This window comes from Tamandua tetradactyla, chromosome 14 (genome assembly GCF_023851605.1).
Source record: "Tamandua tetradactyla isolate mTamTet1 chromosome 14, mTamTet1.pri, whole genome shotgun sequence".
NCBI classification, from domain to species: Eukaryota; Metazoa; Chordata; class Mammalia; order Pilosa; family Myrmecophagidae; genus Tamandua; species Tamandua tetradactyla.
The window spans coordinates 14,099,674-14,122,792 of NC_135340.1; the positions used below are offsets into that span (position 1 = coordinate 14,099,674).

General features: G+C 35.2%; 1 protein-coding gene and 1 long non-coding RNA gene across 7 annotated transcripts in view; one reads left to right on the forward strand and one right to left on the reverse strand.

The window, feature by feature from the left end:
• Nucleotides 1-15,023, forward strand: part of LOC143655610 (uncharacterized) — a 45,148-nt gene extending 30,125 nt beyond the window's left edge. Inside the window, exons 2-3 of the long non-coding RNA XR_013162182.1 lie at nt 10,149-10,282; nt 14,823-15,023. This is a non-coding gene — a long non-coding RNA (uncharacterized LOC143655610). The remainder of the gene's footprint in view (nt 1-10,148; nt 10,283-14,822) is intronic.
• Nucleotides 1-23,119, reverse strand: part of MIA2 (MIA SH3 domain ER export factor 2) — a 207,927-nt gene that overhangs the window by 17,289 nt on the left and 167,519 nt on the right. For all 6 annotated transcript variants that reach the window (XM_077126879.1, XM_077126878.1, XM_077126881.1 and 3 more), the window contains 4 exons: nt 22,785-22,852; nt 21,309-21,385; nt 19,478-19,606; nt 14,869-15,027 (listed from right to left, as the gene is read on the reverse strand). In XM_077126879.1, the coding sequence (XP_076982994.1) occupies nt 14,869-15,027; nt 19,478-19,606; nt 21,309-21,385; nt 22,785-22,852 (433 nt within the window). The remainder of the gene's footprint in view (nt 1-14,868; nt 15,028-19,477; nt 19,607-21,308; nt 21,386-22,784; nt 22,853-23,119) is intronic.

A 23,119-nucleotide genomic window follows, 5' to 3' on the forward strand; every position in this document is an offset into this window, starting at 1 on the left:
CTTATGGGACGCAGCAAAAGGCAGTGCTAAGAGGGAAATTTATTGCCCTAAATGCCTATATCAGAAAAGAAGAAAAGGCAAAAATGCAGGAATTAACTGTCCACTTGGAAGAACTGGAGAAAGAACAGCAAACTAATCCCAAAGCAAGCAAAACGAAAGAAATAACAAAGATTAGAGCAGAAATAAATGAAATTGAAAACATGAAAACAATAGAGAAAATCAATAAGACCAGAAGTTGGTTCTATGAGAAAATCAATAAGATTGATGGGCCCTTAGCAAGATTGACAAAAAGAAGAAGAGAGAGGATGCAAATAAATAAGATCAGAAATGGAAGAGGAGACATAACTACTGACCTCACAGAAATAAAGGAGGTAATAACAGGATACTATGAACAACTTTACGCTAATAAATACAACAATTTAGATGAAATGGACAGGTTCCTGGAAAGACATGAACAACCAACTTTGACTCAAGAAAAAATAGATGACCTCAACAAACTAATCACAAGTAAAGAAATTGAATCAGTCATTCAAAAGCTTCCTAAAAAGAAAAGTCCAGGACCAGACGGCTTTACATGTGAATTCTATCAAACATTCCAGAAAGAATTAGTACCAACGCTCCTCAAACTCTTGAAAAAAATCGAAGTGGAGGGAAAGCTACCTAATTCATTCTATGAAGTCAACATCACCCTCATACCAAAACCAGGCAAAGATATTACAAAAAAAGAAAACTACAGACCAATCTCTCTAATGAATATAGATGCAGAAATCCTCAATAAAATTCTAGCAAATCGTATCCAACAACACATTAAAAGAATTATACATCATGACCAAGTAGGATTCATCCCAGGTATGCAAGGATGGTTCAACATAAGAAAATCAATTAATGTAATACACCACATCAACAAATCAAAGGAGAAAAATCACATGATCATCTCAATTGATGCAGAGAAGGCATTTGACAAGATTCAACATCCTTTCCTGTTGAAAACACTTCAAAAGATAGGAATACAAGGGAACTTCCTTAAAATGATAGAGGGAATATATGAAAAACCCACAGCTAATATCATCCTCAATGGGGAAAAACTGAAAACTTTCCCCCTAAGATCAGGAACAAGACAAGGATGTCCACTATCACTACTATTATTCAACATTGTGTTGGAGGTTCTAGCCAAAGCAATTAGACAAGAAAAAGAAATACAAGGCATCAAAAGTGGAAAGGAAGAAGTAAAACTATCTCTGTTTGCAGACGATATGATACTATACGTCGAAAACCTGGAAAAATCCACAACAAAACTACTAGAGCTAATAAATGAGTACAGCAAAGTAGCAGGTTACAAGATCAACATTCAAAAATCTGTAGCATTTCTATACACTAGGAATGAACAAGCTGAGGGGGAAATCAAGAAACGAATCCCATTTACAATCGCCACTAAAAGAATGAAATACCTAGGAATAAATTTAACCAAAGAGACAAAAAACCTATATAAAGAAAACTACAAAAAACTGTTAAAAGAAATCACAGAAGACCTAAATAGTTGGAAGGGCATACCGTGTTCATGGATTGGAAGACTAAATATAATTAAGATGTCAATCCTACCTAAATTGATCTACAGATTCAATGCAATACCAATCAAAATCCCAACAACTTATTTTTCAGAAATAGAAAAACCAATAAGCAAATTTATCTGGAAGGGCAGGGTGCCCCGAATTGCTAAAAACATCTTGAGAAAAAAAAAACGAGCTGGAGGTCTCGCCCTACCGGACTTTAAGGCATATTATGAAGCCACAGTGGTCAAAACAGCATGGTATTGGCATAAAGATAGATATATCAACCAATAGAATCGAACAGAGTGCTCAGATATAGACCCTCTCATCTATGGACATTTGATCTTTGATAAGGCAGTCAAGCCAACTCACCTGGGACAGAACAGTCTCTTCAATAAATGGTGCCTAGAGAACTGGATATCCATACGCAAAAGAATGAAAGAAGACCCGTACCTCACAACCTTATACAAAAGTTAACTCAAAATGGATCAAAGATCTAAACATTAGGTCTAAGACCATAAAACAGTTAGAGGAAAATGTAGGGAGATATCCTATGAAATTTACAATTGGAGGCGGTTTTATGGACCTTAAACCTAAAGCAAGAGCACTGAAGAAGGAAATAAATAAATGGGAGCTCCTCAAAATTAAACACTTTTGTGCATCAAAGAACTTCATCAAGAAAGTAGAAAGACAGCCTACACAATGGGAGATAATATTTGGAAATGACATAGATAAAGGTCTAGTATCCAGAATTTATAAAGAGATTGTTCAACTCAACAACAAAAAGACAGCCAACCCAATTACAAAATGGGAAAAAGACTTGAACAGACACCTGCCAGAAGAGGAAATACAAATGGCCAAGAGGCACATGAAGAGATTTTCAATGTCCCTGGCCATTAGAGAAATGCAAATCAAAACCACAATGAGATATCATCTCATACCCACCAGAATGGCCATTATCAACAAAACAGAAAATGACAAGTGCTGGAGAGGATGTGGAGAAAGAGGCACACTTATCCACTGTTGGTGGGAATGTCAAATGGTGCAACCACTGTGGAAGGCAGTTTGGTGGTTCCTCAAAAAGCTGAATATAGAATTGCCATACGACCCAGCAATACCATTGCTAGGTATCTACTCCAAGGACTTAAGGGCAAAGACACAAACGGACATTTGCACACCAATGTTTATAGCAGCGTTATTTACAATTGCAAAGAGATGGAAACAACCAAAATGTCCATCAACGGAAGAATGGCTAAACAAACTGTGGTATATACATACGATGGAATATTATGCAGCCTTAAGACAAGATAAACTTATGAACCATGTAATAACATGGATGGACCTAGAGAACATTATGCTGAGTGAGTCCAGCCAAAAACTAAAGGACAAATACTGTATGGTCCCACTGATGTGAACGGACATTCGAGAATAAACTTGGAATATGTCATTGGTAACAGAGTCCAGCAGGAGTTAGAAACAGGGTAAGATAATGGGTAATTGGAGCTGAAGGGATACAGACTGTGCAACAGGACTAGATACAAAAACTCAAAAATGGACAGCACAATAGTACCTAAGTGTAAAGTAATCATGTTAAAACACTGAATGAAGCTGCATTTGAGCTATAAAAAAAAAGAGCAGGAGTACCTATATTAATATCCAACAAATTAGACTTCAAATGTAAAACAGCTAAAAGAGACAAAGAAGGATACTATATATTAATAAAAGGAACAATTCAACAAGAAGACGTAACAATCATAAATGTTTATGCACAGAGCCAGAATGCTCCAAAATACATGAGGCAAACACTGAAAAGAGAAATGGACACAACTGCCATAACAGCTGGACACCTCAATTCCCCATTCTCAGCAATGGACAGAAATCCGGACAGACGCTCAACAAAGAAACAACATTTGAATAATACAATAAATGAGCTAGACTTAACAGACATTTATAGAACCTTACACTCCACAACAGCAGGATATACACTTTTCTCATGTGCTCATGGCTCATTCACAAGGACAGACCATATGCTGGGTCATAACACAAGTCTCAATAAATTTTAAAAGATTCGGAAATTTCAGAAACACTTTCTCAGATCATAAAAGAATAAAGCTGGAAATCAATAATACACAGAGTCCCAGAAAATTTACAAATACATGGAGGCTGAACAACACATTCTTAAGTGGACCAAAGAAGAACTTACAAGAGAAATCCCTAAATATCTCAAGGCAAATGAAAACAAAAACACAATATATCAAAATTCATGGGATGCAGCAAAGGCAGTGCTAAGAGGGAAATTTATTGCCCTAAATGCCTATATCAATAAAGAAGAAAGAGCAAAAATCAAAGAATTATCTGTCCACTTGGAAGAACTAGAGAAAGAACAGCAAATTAACCCTAAAGCAAGCAAAGGGAAGACGTAGAAGGGAACCTCCTCAACATGATAAAGAGAATATAGAAAAACCCACAGCTAACATCATCCTCAAAGGGGAAAAACTGAAAACTTTCCCCGTAAGATCAGGAACAAGACAAGAATGTCCACTATCACCACTGTTATTCAACATTGTGTTGGAAGTTCAAGCCAGAGCAATTAGACAAGAAAAAGAAATACAAGGCATCAGAATTGGAAAGGAAGACGCAAACCTCTCACTCTTTGCACATGATATAATATTAATGTCGAAAACCTCAAAAAATCCATAGCAAAACTACAAGAGCTGATAAATGAGTACAGCAAAGCAGCAGGTTACAAGAGCAACACTCAAACATCTGTACTGTTTCTATACACTCATAATGTACAATCTGAGGGGGAAATCATGAAAAAAATCCCACTTACAATTGTAACCAAAAGAATAAAATATTTAGGAATAAATTTAAACTAAAGAGACAAAAGACCTACACATAGAAAACTGTAAGAAATTGTTAAAAGAAATCACAGAATACCTAAATGGATGGAAGCCATACCATGTACAGGTAAGATATCAATTCTACCTAAATTGATTTACAGAATCAATGCAATACCAATTAAAATCCCAAAAACTTACTTTTCAGAAATAGAAAAACCAACAACCAAATTTATCTGGAAGGGCAGGGTGCCCCGAATAGCTAAAAGTATCCTGAGATAGAAAAATGATGTCAGAGGTCTCATGCTACTTGACTTTAAGATGTATTATGAAGCTACAGTCGTCAAAACAGCATTGTACTGGCAAAAAGATAGATATATTGACCAATGGAATCGAACAGAGTGTTCAGATATAGACCCTCTCATCTATGGACAATTGATCTTTGATAAGGGAGTCATGCCAACTCACCTGAGACAGAACAGTCTCTTCAATAAATGGTGCCTACAGAACTGGATATCCACATGCAAAAAAAAATGAAAGAGGATCCATATCTCACACCCTATACAAAAACTAACTCAAAATGGATCAAAGACCTAAACATTAGATCTAAGACCATAAAACTGTTAGAAGAAAATGCAGGGAAATATCAATCTTATACTAGGAGGCAGTTTCCTAGACTCTACACCCAAAGCAAGAGCATCGAGGAAAGAAATAAACAAGTGGGAACTCCTCAAAATTAAACACTTTTGTGCATCAAAGAACTTTGTCAAGAAAGTGAAAAGTGGGCGGGCCGCGGTGGCTCAGCGGGCAAAGTGCTTGCCTGCTATGCCGGAGGACCTCGGTTCGATTCCCGGCCCCAGCCCATGTAACAAAAACGGAGAAACAGAATACAATAAAACAAGAAAATGTTTAAAAAATGTTTCCCTTTCTTCCTTCCTTCCTTCCTTCTATCCTTCCTTCCTTCTCTCTGTCTTTCCTTTAAAAAAAAAAAAAAAAAAAAAAAAAAAGAAAGTGAAAAGACAGCCCACACAATGGGAGACAGTATTTGGAAACGATATATCAGATAAAGGTCTAGTATCCAGAAAATATAAAGAGATTGTTTAACTCAACAACAAAGAGAAGGCAACCCAATTACAAAATGGGCAAAAGATTTGGACAGACACTTCTCTGAAGAGGAAATACAAATGGCCAAATGGCACATGAAAAGATGCTCAACTTCCCTGGCTATTAGGGAAATGTAAATCAAAACCACAATGAGCTATCATCTCACACCCACCAGAATGGCCATTATCAATAAAACAGAAAACGACAAGTGCTGGAGAGAATGTGGAGAAGAAACACGCTTATACACTGTTGGTGGGAATGTCAAATGGTACAACCGCTGTGGAAAGCAATTTGGCAGTGCCTCAGGAAGCTAAGTATAAAATTGCCATATGACCCGGCAATACCATTGCTACGTATTTACTCAGAGGACATGAGGGCAAAGACAAAAACAGACTTTGCACACCAATCATTATAGCAGCAATATTTACAAATTGCCAAGAGATGGAAACAACCCAAATGTTCATCAATAGACGAGTGGGTAAATAAGCTGTGGTATATACATGCAATGGAATATTATGCAGCTGTAAGACAGAATAAAGTTATGAAGTATGTAACAACATGGACGGACCTTAAGGACATATGCTGAGTGAGATTAGCCAGAAACAAAAGGACAAATACTGTATGGTCTCACTGATATGAACTAATATTAATGAATGAACTTGGATAATTTCAGTTAAGAACAGAGGTCATCAAGAGATAGAAATAGGGTAGATATTGGGTAATTGGAACTGAAGGGATACAGGTTGTACAACGGGACTGACTGTAAAAATTCAGAAATGGACAGCACAATACAACCTAACTGTAATACAATAATGTTAGAACACTGAATGAAGGTGAATGTGAGAATGATAGAGGGAGAAGGCCTGGGGACACAAATGAAATCAGAATGAAAGATAGACAATAAAGACTGAGATGGTATAATCCAGGAATGCCATATATATGTGTGCCGTATAATGACAGTGACTAAATGTACAAATTTTAAAATGTTTTGCATGAGGAAAAACAAAGGAACATCAATACTGCTGGGTGTTGAAAATAGATGGTAATTAATATTTAAAAACTTTAACTTATGGGTGAGACTAAAGCAAAAAATATTTTATATAAAATTTATATTTTGACTAGTGTATTTCCTAATATAACTTTTGTGGACAGCTTAACACCATAAGTACATGGAACCTTGTGTAGCGCATGAGATTTTGTAGGTTTGTCCAGAGTGATGCCTCGATAAATCCCAGAAGGATTTGAACTGTGAATAAAAAAGTATATGCAAAGTACCCTTGAGGGAATGGTGAGAAACAGGGAAAATTCAACTTCCCCAAGGGGAGAATTCTTGATATTCTCATAAGCAGTGGGGGCAACCAAAGCAATAGGCTGAGCCCCTAATCTTGGAGTGTGCTCATATGAAACTTAACCCCGCAAAGGATAGGCTAAGCCTACTTAAAATTAGGCCTAAGAGTCACCCCCAAGAGAACCTCTTTTCTTGCTCAGATGTGGCCTCTCTGTCTCTCAGTCAACATGACAAGCAAACTCACTGCCCTCCCCTCTCTCTATGTGGGACAGGACTCCCAGGGGTGTGTACCTTCCTGGCAACATGGGACAGAAATCCTAGAATGAGCTGGGACACAACACCAAGGGATTGAGAAAACCTTGACCAAAAGGGAGAAGAGAGAAATGAGACAAAATAAAATGTCAATGGCTGAGAGATTCCAGAGTTGAGAGGTTATCCTGGAGGTTATTCTTATGCATTAAATAGATATCACATTTTTAGTTAAGGTGTAACAGAGAGGCTGGAGGGAACTGCCTGAAAATTTAGAGCTGTGTTCCAGTAGCCATGTTTCTTGAAGATAATTGTGTAATGATAAAGTTTTTGCAATGTAACTGCGTGATTGTGAAAACCTTGTGTCTGATGCTTCTTTTATCTACCTTATGGATAAATGAGTGAAACATATGGATTAAAAATAAATAAATAATGGGGGAACAGATATTAAAATAGACTGAGTAGACTGAAATGCTAGTGATCAATGAAAGGGAGGGGTAAGGGGTATGGTATATATGAATTTTTTTGTTTTCTTTTTATTTATTTTTCTGAATTGATGCAAATGTTCTAAGAAATGATCATGATGAGGAATATACAACTATGTGATGAAAAAAGAAAAAACAAATTAATTAAAAAGGGGAATTTAATAAGTTAGTAGTTTACAGTTTTAAGGCCGAGAAAATGTTCCATCTAAAGCAAGTCTATAGAAATGTCCAATCTAAGGCATCCAGGGAAAGATACTTTGGTTCAAGAAGGTTGATGAAGTTCAGAGTTTCTTTCTCAAGTGGAAGGGCATATGACGAACGCAGAATTTCTCTCTCATCTGGAAAGAGAGCACATTGTGAGCACGGTCAGGGTTCCTCTCTCATCTGGAAGGGCACATGATGAACACGACATCATCTGTTAGCTTCTTCTCCTGGCTTCCTGTTTCATGAAGCTCCCCAGGAGGCATGTTCCTTCTTCATCTCCAAACATCACTGGCTGGTGGACTCTGCTTCTCATGGCTATGTCATTCTGCTCTGCTCTCTCTGAATCTCTTTCTTTCTCTAAAATATTTCCTCTTTTATAAGACCCTAGAAACTTATCAAGACCCACCCAAATGGGTGAAGGCACACCTCCAGCTAATCCAGTGAAACAACCACTCTTGATTAAATCACATATCCAGGGAGATGATCTGATTACAGTTTCACGTATTCAATACTAAATAGGGAGTAGAAGAAAAGGCTGCCTTTACAAAATGGGATTAGGATTAAAACATGGCTTTTCTAGGGTACATACATCATTTCAAACCAGCATGCACAGGCTACTCTAAAGGCTCAGAATAATTGGAGAGAGAATCAAAGAAGAGCCTTAACACAAAGGCAATAAAAAATAAAACCTTAAGCAAGAGGGAGAAACTGACCTTAACTGCTAGTACATTAAGATACACAGATGCCCAGATATCAGCAAAAAATTTATAAACCAGTAGGTATGTGAGTATACCTCAATAAAACTGCTTTAAAAAAATTATAAGCCATACTAAGAAAAAGAAGATAAGGCTCAGTCAATGCAAGAATTTAAAACTTCAGAGGCAATACAGAATTTGGGACAACTAATGAAAAGAGTTCAAATAAATCTCCTAAACCAAATTCAAGGATATGGAAGAAAATAGGGATATAGAGCTAAAAGATATTAAGAAGACAATGTATAAGCATAAAGAAGAATGTGGAAGTTTAAAAACAAACATAACAGAAATTATAGGGATGAAAGATACAACAATGGAAATTAAAAGTAACCTAGAGGTACACAACAGTAGACTTGAACAGGCAGAAGAAAGAATCAGCAGACTAGAAGGGCAATCAAAATCATGTAGTCAGAAGAAGAGATAAAGAATAGAAGAAACTGAACACTGTCTCAGGATTTGACTGACAGCTTGAAGTACATAAACATACACATGCATCTCACCCAAAATGAGAAGAGATAGAAGGGGCAGAAAGAATACTGGAGGAGGAAATAATGGACAAAAATTTCCCAATTTTTATAAAAGACATAAATATACACGTCCAAGAAGCACAACATATTCCAAACAGAATAACCCTAATAAACCCACTTCAAGACACATTCTAATCAGAATGTAAAATGCCAAAGGATAAAGAGAGAATTTTGAAAGCAGCAAGAGAAAAGTGATTGTCACATACAAGGAATCCACAAGAAGACTAAGTGCCAAATTCTTTTTCAGAAACCACAGGCAAGAAGGCAGTGGAACGTTATATTTAACACACTGAACCAGGGCGGGACATGGTGGTTCAGCAAGCAGAGTTCTCGTCTGCCATGCTGTAGACCCAGGTCGTTCCCAGTGGTTCCCCATGCAAAAAAAAAAAAAAAGAGGGAGAGAGATGGACAGACCTCTACGTGGGACATGACTACCAAGGGTGTTACTCTTCTTGGCAACATGGGACAGAACTGGAATTCGCCAGGACCCAGCATCAAGGGACTGAAAAAGCCTTCTTAACCAAAAGGGGGAAGAAAGAAATAAGATAAAATAAAGTTTCGTTAGCTGAGAGATTTCAAACAGAGTTGAGAAATTATCCTGAAAGCTATTCTCATGCATTATACAGATATCTCTTTTTAGTTTATGGTGTACCGGAACAGCTGAAGGGAAGTACCTGAAACTGTTGAGCTGTGTTCCAATAGTCCTGATTCTTGAAGATGATTGTATAATGATACAGCTTTTAGAATGCGACTGTGTGATTATGAAAATCTTGTGTCTGATGCTCCTTTTATCTAGGATATGGACAAATGAGTAAAAAAACACAGATAAAAAAATAAATAAAAATAGGGGGTAAAAAGGGTATAATAAATTGGGTAGACTGAAATACCCAATAAGAAGGAGGGGCAAGCAGTATGGGATATATAAGTTTTTTCTTTTTTCTTTTTATTTCTTTTTCTGGAGTGATGCAAATAGTCTAAAAAATGATCATGAGATGAATACTCAACTATGTGATGATATTGTGAGCCAAGGATTGTACACCATGTATGGACTGTATGTGTATGAAGATTTGTCAATAAAAATATATTTTCGAAAGAAATTGAACTATAAATATCAAGAAAAAAAAGAGGGCATGTTTAAAATGTTCACAGGTAAACAGAAACTAAGAAAATTCATCAATGAGACCCGCCCCTACAACAATTACTAAAGGGAGTTCTTCAGGCTGATAGAAAGACAGGAGAGAATGGCTTTGAGTAGTGTGAAGAAATGAAGATCTTCAGTAAAGGTAACTAAAAGGGTAAATGCAAAACCCAACAGTATTGTACCCTAAATATACAATCCTACTCTTTAATTCCTATATGAGCCAGAATACGACTGAACAGGAAAAATACATATTTCCTAATAACGGACATGCAAAATATAAAGCAGTAATGTGGGACAAAAACATCATAGAGGGGAAACAGAGAAATATGGGAGCAGAGACTGTCTAAGCTATTGAATGTAAGCTGGTATCTGTTCAAATTAGGACACAGACATAAGTTGTGAATTCAAAATTCCAGGGTAATCATAAAGAAGGTATTAAAAAAAGAAAAACAGAAATGAGAAAGGGGTCAGAAGTATCTGGGGAAAGTAGAATATCCTAATGTAAACTATGAACCACTGTTTATAATATTCTTTCATAAATTGTAACAAAGGCACCACAATAAAGCAAAGTGCTAATAATAGGAGAGTATATTGAAACACTGAATTTTCTATATAACTTTTCTGTAAACCTACAACTTTTCAAAAAAAAATTTTTTTAACCTATATTGTTCTATAAGAAGATTGAGTCTGCTATTGAAAGTAATGAAAATAGAATGTTGATTTACTTAAAGAAAGTGGTCCTATATTTGCTAACAAAACTTCTGATTGGGTTTTGAAAAAAACATAAAATCAGGTATATGATAAAAAAAGAACAAGCTATAACATATTTTTTCCAATTATACAAGGTAAAAAAGCTTTCTCCTCCCTTCAAAGTATTTAACAGCGCAAAAGCAAATGGTTTATTGGTTATTACAAAACCATTTAAAATTATTTCTGCCAACTCTTAAGTCAAAAGAAATCTAAAAAATTTCTGTCAGAAACAAGAGTTTTGGAAATATATGAATTTTACAAAGTATACTAACAACACACAATGACAGAAAAACCTCAATTACAAAATCCATATATTCTCCAGAAGCTTCTTTCAGTTGTTATATTATTTCTTAACATAACAAATACTTCAGTCTAAAATAGTTTAAAATTTAAGAAAAACCTTAAAGATAATTATCACCAGAAAGCAAGATTCTTCATAAGCCTCAATAATTCAACCTAATATAAAAGGTGGGGAAGCTACTTTAAAATATTACCACCCGAGTGCACGCACAGATGGTTCAGCAGTAGAATGCATGTCTGCCATGTGGGAGACCCACATTCAATTTCCAGCACACGTACTCCCTCAAAATATAGATATATTACCACCTTTATCTTATGAAAGCCCATATCCTAGAGTGGAGAAAAAGTGAAAATTGTTCAACTTGCTCAAGGTTACACAAAAAATTAGCAGTGATGCTAAAATTAAAATCTAGTTCCCCTCATTCCTGTCCTGTTCAGTGATCAAATTTACCAATTATCTAAATATAACATAAAACAGAAGGACTAACTCTAAAACCCATTCACGTGGGATGAAATGTACCAAAGGCAAACCTATAATATTTTCCTAAGTTTACTCTGGGTGGGAATGGGGCTAGCAGTTAAAGGCATTTATCAGCGCTATTCCATTCAAGCTAGAGCCTCAAGAGTCTCTTAACCTCACTCACCTAGTCATAAAGTTCAGAGGAATATCTAAAATCGCTTTCCTATGTCTGCAGAATTACCATCGTCTGAATATTTCTTTGAGATTATAGTTGACACAGGTGACTCCTGTGTCAAACCAAATGGAGCAGGTGTGGTATCTGGAACCACACTCAATAGATTTGATATATAAAACTTCCATGAAGATTTGCCAATTTAGAAGCTCACAAATTTGAACTTTTGTTAGGCTTTCAAACTATGGATATCATGTTCCACTTCTAGTATGACGGAGTAAGCTCATAACAGACTGACTCTCCCACAAATAACTATAAATTCTGGAAAATACCTAAAAAAAAATAACTGTCTGAATACTCTGAAGTATGAACAAAAGCAGGCAGTTTGAGAAAGGATTCAAATGTCAGAAGAACTGGTGAGTTACCCATTTTTATAGTTTAGCCTAGGGGCAGACCACAGTCAGATGCAGTACAGAGCAGCTAAAACCCCAACAGAACAATGATCTTCTTTCTGGACTGGAGAACTAGAGGGCAGAGCCTAAAGCAATGGTAGCAGTAAATCTCAGAAAGCAGACAGCTAGAGAAGTGGAACACGAAATTCTGTGTATAAACTCTGCCCAAGTCTATGGCTGAACCCAACGTTTGAGGTAAACCAAAGCAGTTTTCCGCTACAACTAAAACATGAAAACTGATATTTGAGCTGCTGCCCACCACAGGAAAGAAAACATTTGCAATTTGATTCTAATCAAGTTAAGTGTCTAAAACAAAAACAATCAACATTCTTCAATGGAATATAATAGAATCTAGAATCTCCACAATGTCCAGGAGTGAATTCAAAATTACTCAAAAATACCAATAAACAGGAAAATATGACGCATTCTTAAGGGAAAAGACAATCAGTAGAGATGACCCTGATGTTGGAATTATACAAGGACTTAAAAGAAGCTATTATAAAACTAAGATCAGGGTGGGCCAGTACCTGATCCCGGTATCTGCCCATGTAAAAAAAAAAAAAAAAAAAACTATGATCAATGAAGTTAAAAAATGTTTACAAAAAATAAAAAGATAAGAAATCTCAGTTAAAAACTTGAAATGATAAAAAAGAACCAAACAGAAATTCTAGAACTGAAAAATACAATATCTAAAATAAAACATTTACTGAATGGTTCTAATATAATGGAGATAACAGAGGGGAGAGTCATTAAACTTGAAGAAAGAGCAACAGAAATTATCCAATCAAAAAACTGGAGACTCAGGGATTTGTAAGATAATATTGAAAGGCTTAAGAATTAGAGGTCTAGGCAATTTTTAAAGGACATGTAAAATATTTCCTTCTTTTATGAAGAGTAATAACAAAGTAATTACTACAAGAACCATGAGTAATGAAAAGAGCAATGGCCTAGGAATTGGAAGATCTGAATTCTAGACTCAGCTATTCAGAGCTGTTGTACCTCAAAAATGTCAGCTTATCTCTTTAAGGACTCAGTGCCCTTGCATATATACTGAGGGCTTTGGTTTTCTAAATATAGCTAATCCTCAGACTCCTCTAAGAAGTTTTTAGAAATACAGGCATCACCTTCAGAGATGATATTCATTAAATTTTTCTGAAAAGGGACCCAGGTATTTGTATGTGTATTTTAAGTTTCCTAAGTGATTCCAGATGATCAGCCAAGTTTGAGAACCACTACCCAATAATTTAGGGGAGATAGGCAGCACAAGGGACAGATGAGAGTTCCCTATAGAAAGGTCCTCTATACCAATGTAAGATATACAGTATTCCTTAAAATCTTGCAATCAAATCCCTTGACACAGGCGTTGCATTTTATTTACCTTAAATATTTTTATCACAGCTAAGAATTTTAAAATTAAAGGCAAATAAAGAATTTTTGAAAGATTACCCTTCAAAAATTGTTAACTTTGTAAGTCATGACGTATATATATTTCTAAATATAAAAATGACATAAAAAATATACAGCTTTCTCCAAATTCAAATATTCATTCCTTCAACAAAAATGCACTGAGGATATACTATGTGCCTAACACTGTTCTAGGTGCTAGGGATACAGTACTGAACAATAGTGATGCAAAAGTCTGTCCTCATTAAGCTTATATTTTAGTGATATCAAACAAAGGAAACTAGACTATAAGGGACCATCACTTCACAGATATACACACACTACAACTTCAAAAACTAACTCTTGGAATTCAGGTTTTTTTTAACCACAATTATTTTTCACTCTCCAACTCTTCAGGAAAGCATACAAAATAGCCTATTTTCAAACATGAAACTAATTTATGCAAAGCAGGCATAACTCACTTCACAAAACAGTGTCCCTAAAACAGTGCGCATAAATAAAAGCTTAGCAAACCAAATAAACAAATTCCTTGGAAAGATGGGGACTGTTAGAGGAGGAGTAGTTATTATTTCAAGAAATTCTACTATGAGTCCTTTGGCAAATGACAGATAGATGAGATATAGCTATAGCTATAGATAAAGATATAGATACAGATAAAGATATAGATATATAGATACAGATACAGATATAGATATATGGATACAGATATAGATAGATAAGGATGAGATATCTAAGATATGTTGTTCAGTGAAAATATGAAAATTACAAAGGAGGATGAAGGGTATAATTGTATGGAAGCAGTAAAAGAATTTGTACACCTCTAAGTTGATGAATACATACTTACTATGTCTGGAACCAAATTCTGGAACAGACATACTAAGATGACGAGAGGGACTGTTCACTTCCCCAGTTACACATTTCTGCATTGTATGCATTTTCTAAAATAAACACGTATTACTTCTATAAGCAACAAAACAATAAAGACATTCCATTTTAGGGGAAAAACAGCTTTCTGTAATGTGAACAATTACCCCTAGTTATTCTGTTTGCAAATTTGTGTTATTGCTTTCTAATATGTATCACGGTTTTTCTTCTAACAGAGCACACCTGTACCCCTCTTTTCTTTTGCTCCTGTATATTCCAGGTACTGGTTGCCTTAACTATAAATAATCACCATACTCTTCACATACCTGATGGAAGGATCTTCATCCTACGATCCTGTGCCCATGGAGGTGATAGGGATCCTGTGTCAGAAGAGGCTCTACGAGGATCAGGTAACCTATCACTACTTGATTCTCCTCTTTCATTGGTAATCTGATGGTCCAGAGGATTCTCTGGTCCTCGTGAGCCTAATTAAAGAAGAAGAAGAAAAAAAAAAAAACAGTTCTGTGTAAATCTAAAAATTATCATAAGACCAATCATCAAATAAAATCCAACTTTTTAAAAAGTGAAAACTTAATCAAATTCTGGCAAAGCTTCCCTAAGAGATATTGGATTACCACTTGTCATGGTCAGGTTGATGTGTCAACTTGGCCAAGTGCTGGCCTGTCTGTTGCAATGAGGACATTTCATAGAATTAAATCATGATCATGTCAGCTGCATCCACAGCTGATTCCATTTGTAATCAGCCAAGGGGAGTGTCTTTTGCAATGAGTGATGCTCAGTCTAATCACTGGAAGCCGTTTAAAGAGAATTCAGAAGAGACAGGCTCTCTTCCTGCTTCAGCCGGCGAGCCTCTCCTATGGAGATCGTCCAAACCCTTCATCAGAATCATCAGCTTCACAGCCTGCCCTGCGGATTTGGACTCTGCTTACCCATGGTCATGTGAGATGCGTTTATAAATGTTATATTTGTGAGTGTTCCCTGTTGATTGTTTCTCTAGAGAACCCTAACTAATACAACTTGGTACCAGGAGTGGGGTCTTAAGAAACAGAATCAACAGGGAACACTTGCAAATATAAAATTTATAAAAGCGTCTCATGTGACCGTGGGAACGCAAAGTCCAAAATCCACATGGCAGGATGTGAAGCCGATGATTCCGATGAAGAGTCTGGACGAACTCCACAGGAGAGGCTCGCCAGCCAAAGCAGGAAGAGAGCCTGTCTCTTCTAAATCCCCCTTAAAAGGCTACCAGTGATTAGACTGAGCATCACTCATTGCAGAAGACATTTCCCTTGGCTGATTACAAGTAGAATCAGCTGTGGATACAGCTAACGTGATCATGATTTAATTCTATGAAATGTCCTCATTGCGACAGGCCAGCACTTGCCCAACCAGACAAACAGGTACCACCACTTCGCCAAGTTGACACATGAACCTGACCATGACACAACTCTATCCTTCCAAAGCCATTTCTAGGACAATGAGGGAAAAATTTTTGGCAAGTGCATAGCAAACAGGTTCCTATAAAATTTATTTTTAAATATCACTATCATTTGTTGTTTCCAAAAAAAACTCAATTTACCCATAAAATCAGTGGTTAAATTATAAATAATAAGTCTGAAAAATTAGGAAGAAGTAAATAGCACAGACTTCTATACCAGATTTAACAAAATAATTACAAAATGAAGTTTTTAATTATTTAAATGAATATGCCAATACTTTATATCAAAATGTGCATGATTTCTTTAAAACACTCATCTTAGGGGCTACATTCCTACTTCAAAAATTGTGCTATAATCAATGTATTTTTAAAACAATTCCTTTGGAAATATCCTCAGATTAGCATAAAGCCACACAAGAACCTGAGTCTCAACACTGTAACATGACTCCCTTCTGCCCAAAAATGATTTTAACCAGCCTAAGGACAAATTTTATACACACCAGATAAATTCGGCTCTGGAATGGCTTTTACCATTTCTAAATCTCAAATTTACCTTCAAAATTAGAACTCTCAAACTCTGAATGCAAGTCTAAATAAAAAAAGAGTTTCAAAAACAGTAACAGCATCATTGTAATAAATACTTTGAACAAAGTAATACTCTTTTGGTTATAAAAAGCTAGTATACCTACACTATAAAGAGGGAAATCATTTTAAAGTTTCCTTTTTATGGCCACAAAAAGGATAGCACCTTGGTTTAAAATCTAGTCAATTAAAATGGAAAAGACAAATACAGAAAATATTTTAAACATTCAATAACAAAATATAGTAATACCTCATTTATCTGTCATTGAGGGGAATGAGGTCTTAGTGAAATTATATTTTCCACAAAGCAAAAGCTTATTCCTTACAAGGAACAGCTCAAAAATGATTTTTTTTCAATCAAAGTCTTTCAAAATGCTCCCCATATTTCAGTACTTCCTTTAAGAGAGGAGACCAAAATTAATTTGACCTTTTCTGGAACTTATGTTAATCAACATAAACATTCATTTTTTTCAATACTTAGTGATCTTTTTTAAAACTTTCTACCTACTTCCTTTATGTCAGAAAGTCAACTACCACTTTTACTACATTCTACAACTACATTCTATTAAACTCCCCCAATTTTTCCTTCCAGGTTGTGGCTTCTAATCAGTCCATTAGAAGCAGAAGACTGGGAAAGCAGAAAATTAAATTGTTAAAACAGGAGTCAATAAGGCTGAGTTCATCTGGAGTGAAGCACAGGGTTCTAAAAGATATATTCAAAGAAAAGACTTTCTCCTGACTGATTACTTCCAGAGGATAAAAACTACAGGCAGACAGACTGCCAGCTAAATATTTCAAGCCTGAAAACACTAAAGGTTAGTTGTTCACTCATACTAAAAGTAATGGACAATTTATCTTAAAAAGAAATTATTATCTTTATATTCAATCATACTCCAGCATATATCTCATCCAAACTTTTAAAAGATCAAGGAAAAAAGGACACTCTTCATCCTTCTTTTGTGGGTCATAAAACTTGCAGCTTAAAGCAACTCTTGTCAAACCTACTGATAACTTACCTAGAACTTCCACAGCTTTTCTAACAAGTAGTAAAACACCCTTACAAATAATCTAAACAGTGCATCTTTAAAAAATTAAATAGGAAAGGAAAGTAATTTCAATAGGAGAGGAGAAATCAAAGGTAACTTTATTCATATTCCAAATATTCAATTGAATATAAGCAATCCTTGACTTATTCAATTTCCAGTGAGTTATATTTAGGGTTTAGCCAATTTTACCCCTATTTCTATGGTACTTTATTTTTCAGACTGCTAGCTGCAACACATTTGTGTTGTATGAAATTAAGTCAGCCTCAATCAGCATTCTTTTTTTTAATGAAATGCAATAGAACTGAACAGAAAATAGCAGAAAGCTCAAAAATAGTAAGGTTAAGTACTATTTCATGTAACTAGTTGCAATCATATTTCATTGGTGTGTAATATGACATAATATAAAACATATTTCTTACTGTAAGCCAAGACCCAAAAATTGGGGGGGAAAAATGGACTTAGGGCACTTACAGCAAACATGAATTTCAAAATTAGTCAGCTTCCTGGAGTGCTCAATGCAAAGCTACCCTTGAGCACCAAGTATTAGTCTGCAAGTCAGTCTCTTTCCCTAAGAGCTCTCAGTTCAAAGCTAACACAAGCAAAGATACAAACTGAGGTGTTCCCAGACTGTGGGCCCCGTGTGTGGGGGGACAGTAAAGTGGGAAGCAAAAGTTCTAAGTGGAGCAAACAGAATGGGAAAAGAGCTCAGTTTAAACAGGAAATAGGCAAAGTGAGAACATCCCAGGACTGTAAAGTAAGAAACTGATCTTCCTTTGAAGACAATTCTAAAGAAGTATTTCAGAAATATTTAGAACAATGGCAGCTTCAGTAACGAAGGAAACAGACTCCCAGAAAGGGTCTTTTCATCGGTAATATCTATTTGAATATATGAGCCTTGGCATGATGAGTTTGGCTTAGTGTTTTACTTAGTTTTCTTACTTTATGTTCCTACCTCAGATTCAGTCTGTTAAAATTACTGGGAAAGAGACACTTCGCTGGTGAAGAATACTATCAGCTTTTATAAAACAAGAGTTGGGGCTGAAAAACTAGACTTACAATTTTGATGAGTTTGGAATAGGACTCTGTATTTTTCCATTTTTCCACAATTCAAGGAAAAACATTTAAGCAACTTGACAAAGTGAAAAAGTATGGTGAAAGATCAAAAGGGGAGAACTCCAGGAACATAGGAGTGTTAAAAGGTACAAATGCATTTTTTAATACCAGGATCTGTGTTGTTGAGGTAAATGTAGAAAAAATAAGCACTAATGCTTATAGCTAGGGACATTGTCAAAAGCATGTATGGGGGTAACAAAAAAGAGGATCCTGGCTTGGTTTTTCAACACATTAACAAATGATTTAGGTACGCAAAAGATGCATATCCAAACTCTGCCCACAAGGGCATTTCTGAATTCCCTAACTCAAAAAACATGTTTTCTTCCACTTTAAAAGTCTCATGATAGTGAGTAAAAAAAAGATAAAATATGCTACACTGTAATAATGTTTTATCAAAATACAATATTTTGCTAGGTTATAGTGTTATTTTATGTATTCTGTATGAAAGTTTATAATATAAAGTATATTAGTTCTTTAAGAAGTCAAAAATATGGTTTAAAAAGATAGGTTATCAAGTCCTTGATCAAAATGCAATCTATTATAACACATTCTAGAAGAAAAATCTATTAGAATTAGATATCATAAAGCTTTTTTACCAAAAATGTAACCCACAATAAGTCAAGGCATACCTCTATTTTTCAAAGGTTTATTTCACAGATCATTTTAAAGATAAGTGAGACGAAAATATAAAGTAGGGAAGAAATCTAGAGTAATAAAGATGTTTAAACAATATACCTCTTCCTCCTCCCCCTGGAAGCAAAGGTGAGACTCTGAGCGGACCCTCCAACAAGGTTGGAGGGGAGAGAAAAGCTCTCGTTTCAGATGAAGGCCGACCCAATGATGAGGGACCATATGGGGAATGCTCTGGAATAATTAAAACAACATATTTAAATTCATAGTTTCAGATAACTACACTGTGGAGTCAGAATCCTATTTCAACAATTACCATTAGGTCATCCTATTACCAATTTAAATTTAATCCATGTCCTGAATACTAACTATGCCTAGTGTTTTGCTAATATGGGGTAGAATTAAATATGGAACCCTGTTTTTTTTTAATTTATCTACCTAAAGGACACCTGAGTCAACAAAAACATCATCGCTTTGGTAATTAATACAATTAAGTCATCACAGAACATTAAGCATAGGATAATGATGATACTTGAGAGTTATAAAAGGATTGGTGGGGCAGGATAAGGTTAGCTTGGTTTGGTTTTTTGTTTTAAATACATGAGCAGCCACTGGGAGCAGAACCCGGGTCTCTGGTATGGCAGGCAAGAACTCTGCCACTGAGCCACTGCTGGCTGCCCTGGTTTGGTTTTTTAATGGCAGAATGCTTCCATATATTTCAGCTGGTGAAGATTATAATATGGAAGAGCTCAGTTTAAATCAGTACCATGCCAAATGGGCTATGCTAGGCCATGAATTGTTTAAGAAAAGTTCACACTGAAAAGCAGAAAAATGCACAAAATGTTTTGAAGCATCAGAAATCACTTTTGATTGACTAACAATGAAAAATCACTTTACATATACTAATTCACGGAATGAGTCTCACTCTTGCTAATTCAGATAATCAAGAGCGCTATTATTTAACAAACTTCACCATTCCCCAAAAATGCTATGTTTCTAAAGTTAGAAAAAAAAAAACGTAAAATACCACCAAAGTAACATTTATTAAACATGCTAAATTTTACTGAGTGTAGCTCATATAATATTCAAATACAGTTACAACAAAAGATCAAAGCATTATGTACCCTGAGGCTTTTGCAGTGGGCTCAGACAAAAATTCCCTTCTGTGTATATTCCTCCTACTCCAAGCTTTGTTACTATCTGAAATTCACTGTAATTTAATATAATTAAATGTAGAAATAGACTTCCATTTTAATAAAATTTGACTACTGCAAAGTGATTTTTATAACTTCTCAAAGGTTATTAAAATGGGATTCTACCTACATAAAAGATAGGTTTCTTCTCACTGCCTCAGCAGCTTAATTCCAGTTCAATCAAATTATCTTGCAAAATCTAAATGATCTAGAATAGTATGAGATCATTAAAAATGTTAACTCAATAATAAATAGGCAGAAATGGCAAATAAATCTTCCACAGAAGTGGTCCTTTCTTGGGTGTAATTAAAGCAATCAAAACTCAGATTATTCACGTTTTCCCAGCTTTTTAAATCGAAACCTTTTAATAAATTGAAAGCAGACTCTTTAATTCTCATTTCTCCATTATGATTATAATAAGTAAAGAGTCACAATGCTAACCCATATTCTCTTATTCATTCTGAGTTTCTGAGTACCTATCAAATGCCAGGTACTTTGCTTTTCAAGAGCTCAAGGTACTAAATAAACATCATCCTACAAAATACCACTGACAGAGACAGAATTTATTTCTATGATTCCTAGGGAAACAAAACAAAGTCACTTGAGTTTGTGGGAGAGCTCAGATTAGAATCCTAAATCTACTGAATCTATAAATAATAGCATTAATTTACACTACTATAAACTATATCTGCAATATATGCATGTATTTTAAAGTAGGGGTTAAAAAAAAAAAAAAAGACTACCTCTGCCAAATGCTGTACTTGGGACGTCAAGTGAATAAGGATCTTTTAGTTCAAATTTAAACTCTGCTTCAGTTAATCTGTAAATAAAGAACAAACACTGCTAAATTACTGATCCAACAGAAGGTATCCACATTTCAAGAAAAATGCCGCTACCAAGTACAAGCCACTCTTCACTATCTTAATATCTGCTCAGAAGAAACAGTTCCTCTAAAATTATTCTGACCAAAACATCTTTCTTTACCTCCCACTCTTTATTCTGGGGTAACAAGTTTCTTTTCTGGCTAGTGATCATGATGTTTTATTCACTTCTGGAATTGAGACTTGAACTGGTTGACCTTGGAAGTCTCTTCCATTTTTAACAATTTCTTCTTCAAAACTAGGCTGCAAAAAATACCATATAACAGAATTAAAATTTTAAAAATGGAAGAGACTTCCAAGGTCAAACCAGTTCAAGTCTCTCCTTTATAACTAAGGAAACTGAGGCTAGGAGTTTAGTTATTCAGAATCAAAGCACCAGGATTAAAAAGCAGGGTTCCTGGCTCTGAGTCATGTTTGCTTTCCACTGTAATGTGACCCATATAATTCCAATCACAACATAAAATAGGAAAGCCAATTAAAATATCCTATTTTTTTATCTTAAAATTAGACATTTTAATAGAAACTTATTCCTAGTTCTTGAACATTAGACCTGAAATATAGGATTTAATCATTTGGTTTTAATTTGTGGGAATAGAAAAGATAAGCAAGTAGACTAAAATTAATGTTGGATAATGGCAATAGTACATTTGGGCAAGAAACAACACTCTGGAATGTTATCATCAAATGTAAATATCATCATTAAACATTTACAACTTCCATTCTATTGTACAATGCATGCTTTTATTCTCCCTTTCATTTTCTGGTTGTAAAACAATGTCATCCAGTATAATAAAACCAGGGGATAAGAAAGAAAATACACATTGATTCTTTCCACCTACCCACTAAGAAATGCTGACACTCTGAGAATTATGACATCAGAGACATTCATCCGTTCTCTTTCCAACCCTCTTAATCTCCCTCCACCTACACTGACTTTAGGTCTTCTTTTTTTTTGGGGGGGGGGGGGGTGCATGGTCCAGGAATCGAACCCGAGTCTCCCTCATGGAAGACAGGCATTCTAACCACTGAACCACCCGTGCACCCTCAACCTATACTGACTTTAAAAAGTTCTTTAAGTTATATTTTTTACAGAAGAATCTGTAAATCGTTTCCCTTAAATGCCATTTTAGTGCTCTCCCTAAAACACGTATTTTAAACTAGCCACTCCTAATGTAAAACTAGTAGCTATTTCACAACTAGATATGCTGGATCAATCCAAGTTTTCTTGTTTATCCTTATAAAAGCATTTGCTAAATAATAAAATAATTGATTAAATAATAACTAAGAATTAAAGTAATACTTTAAAGGTTTTTTAAGTGTTCTCACTAAGATACTTACTTTTGCCTGTTGTGAGCATTTTCTTTCCTTAAGTCATTGAAGTTTCTTTCAGCAGTCCGAGCTGCCAACTTAAAGAAAATAACATACTTTAAAAATACATTTATACAACCTTAAATGAAAGCCAGGCATACACAAATATCACACTGAAGGTATAGCAAATATCACAGTCAATTAAGTATCTATTTCAGTAAACTCAATGTAAGATTTTTTTTAATTGAGTGAATTATTTAAAAAGGGAATGAATTTCACATAATGTTCTGGTTTGCTAGCTGCCGGAATGCAACACACCAGAGACGGATTGGCTTTTAATAAGAGGGGATTTATTTTGTTGGTTC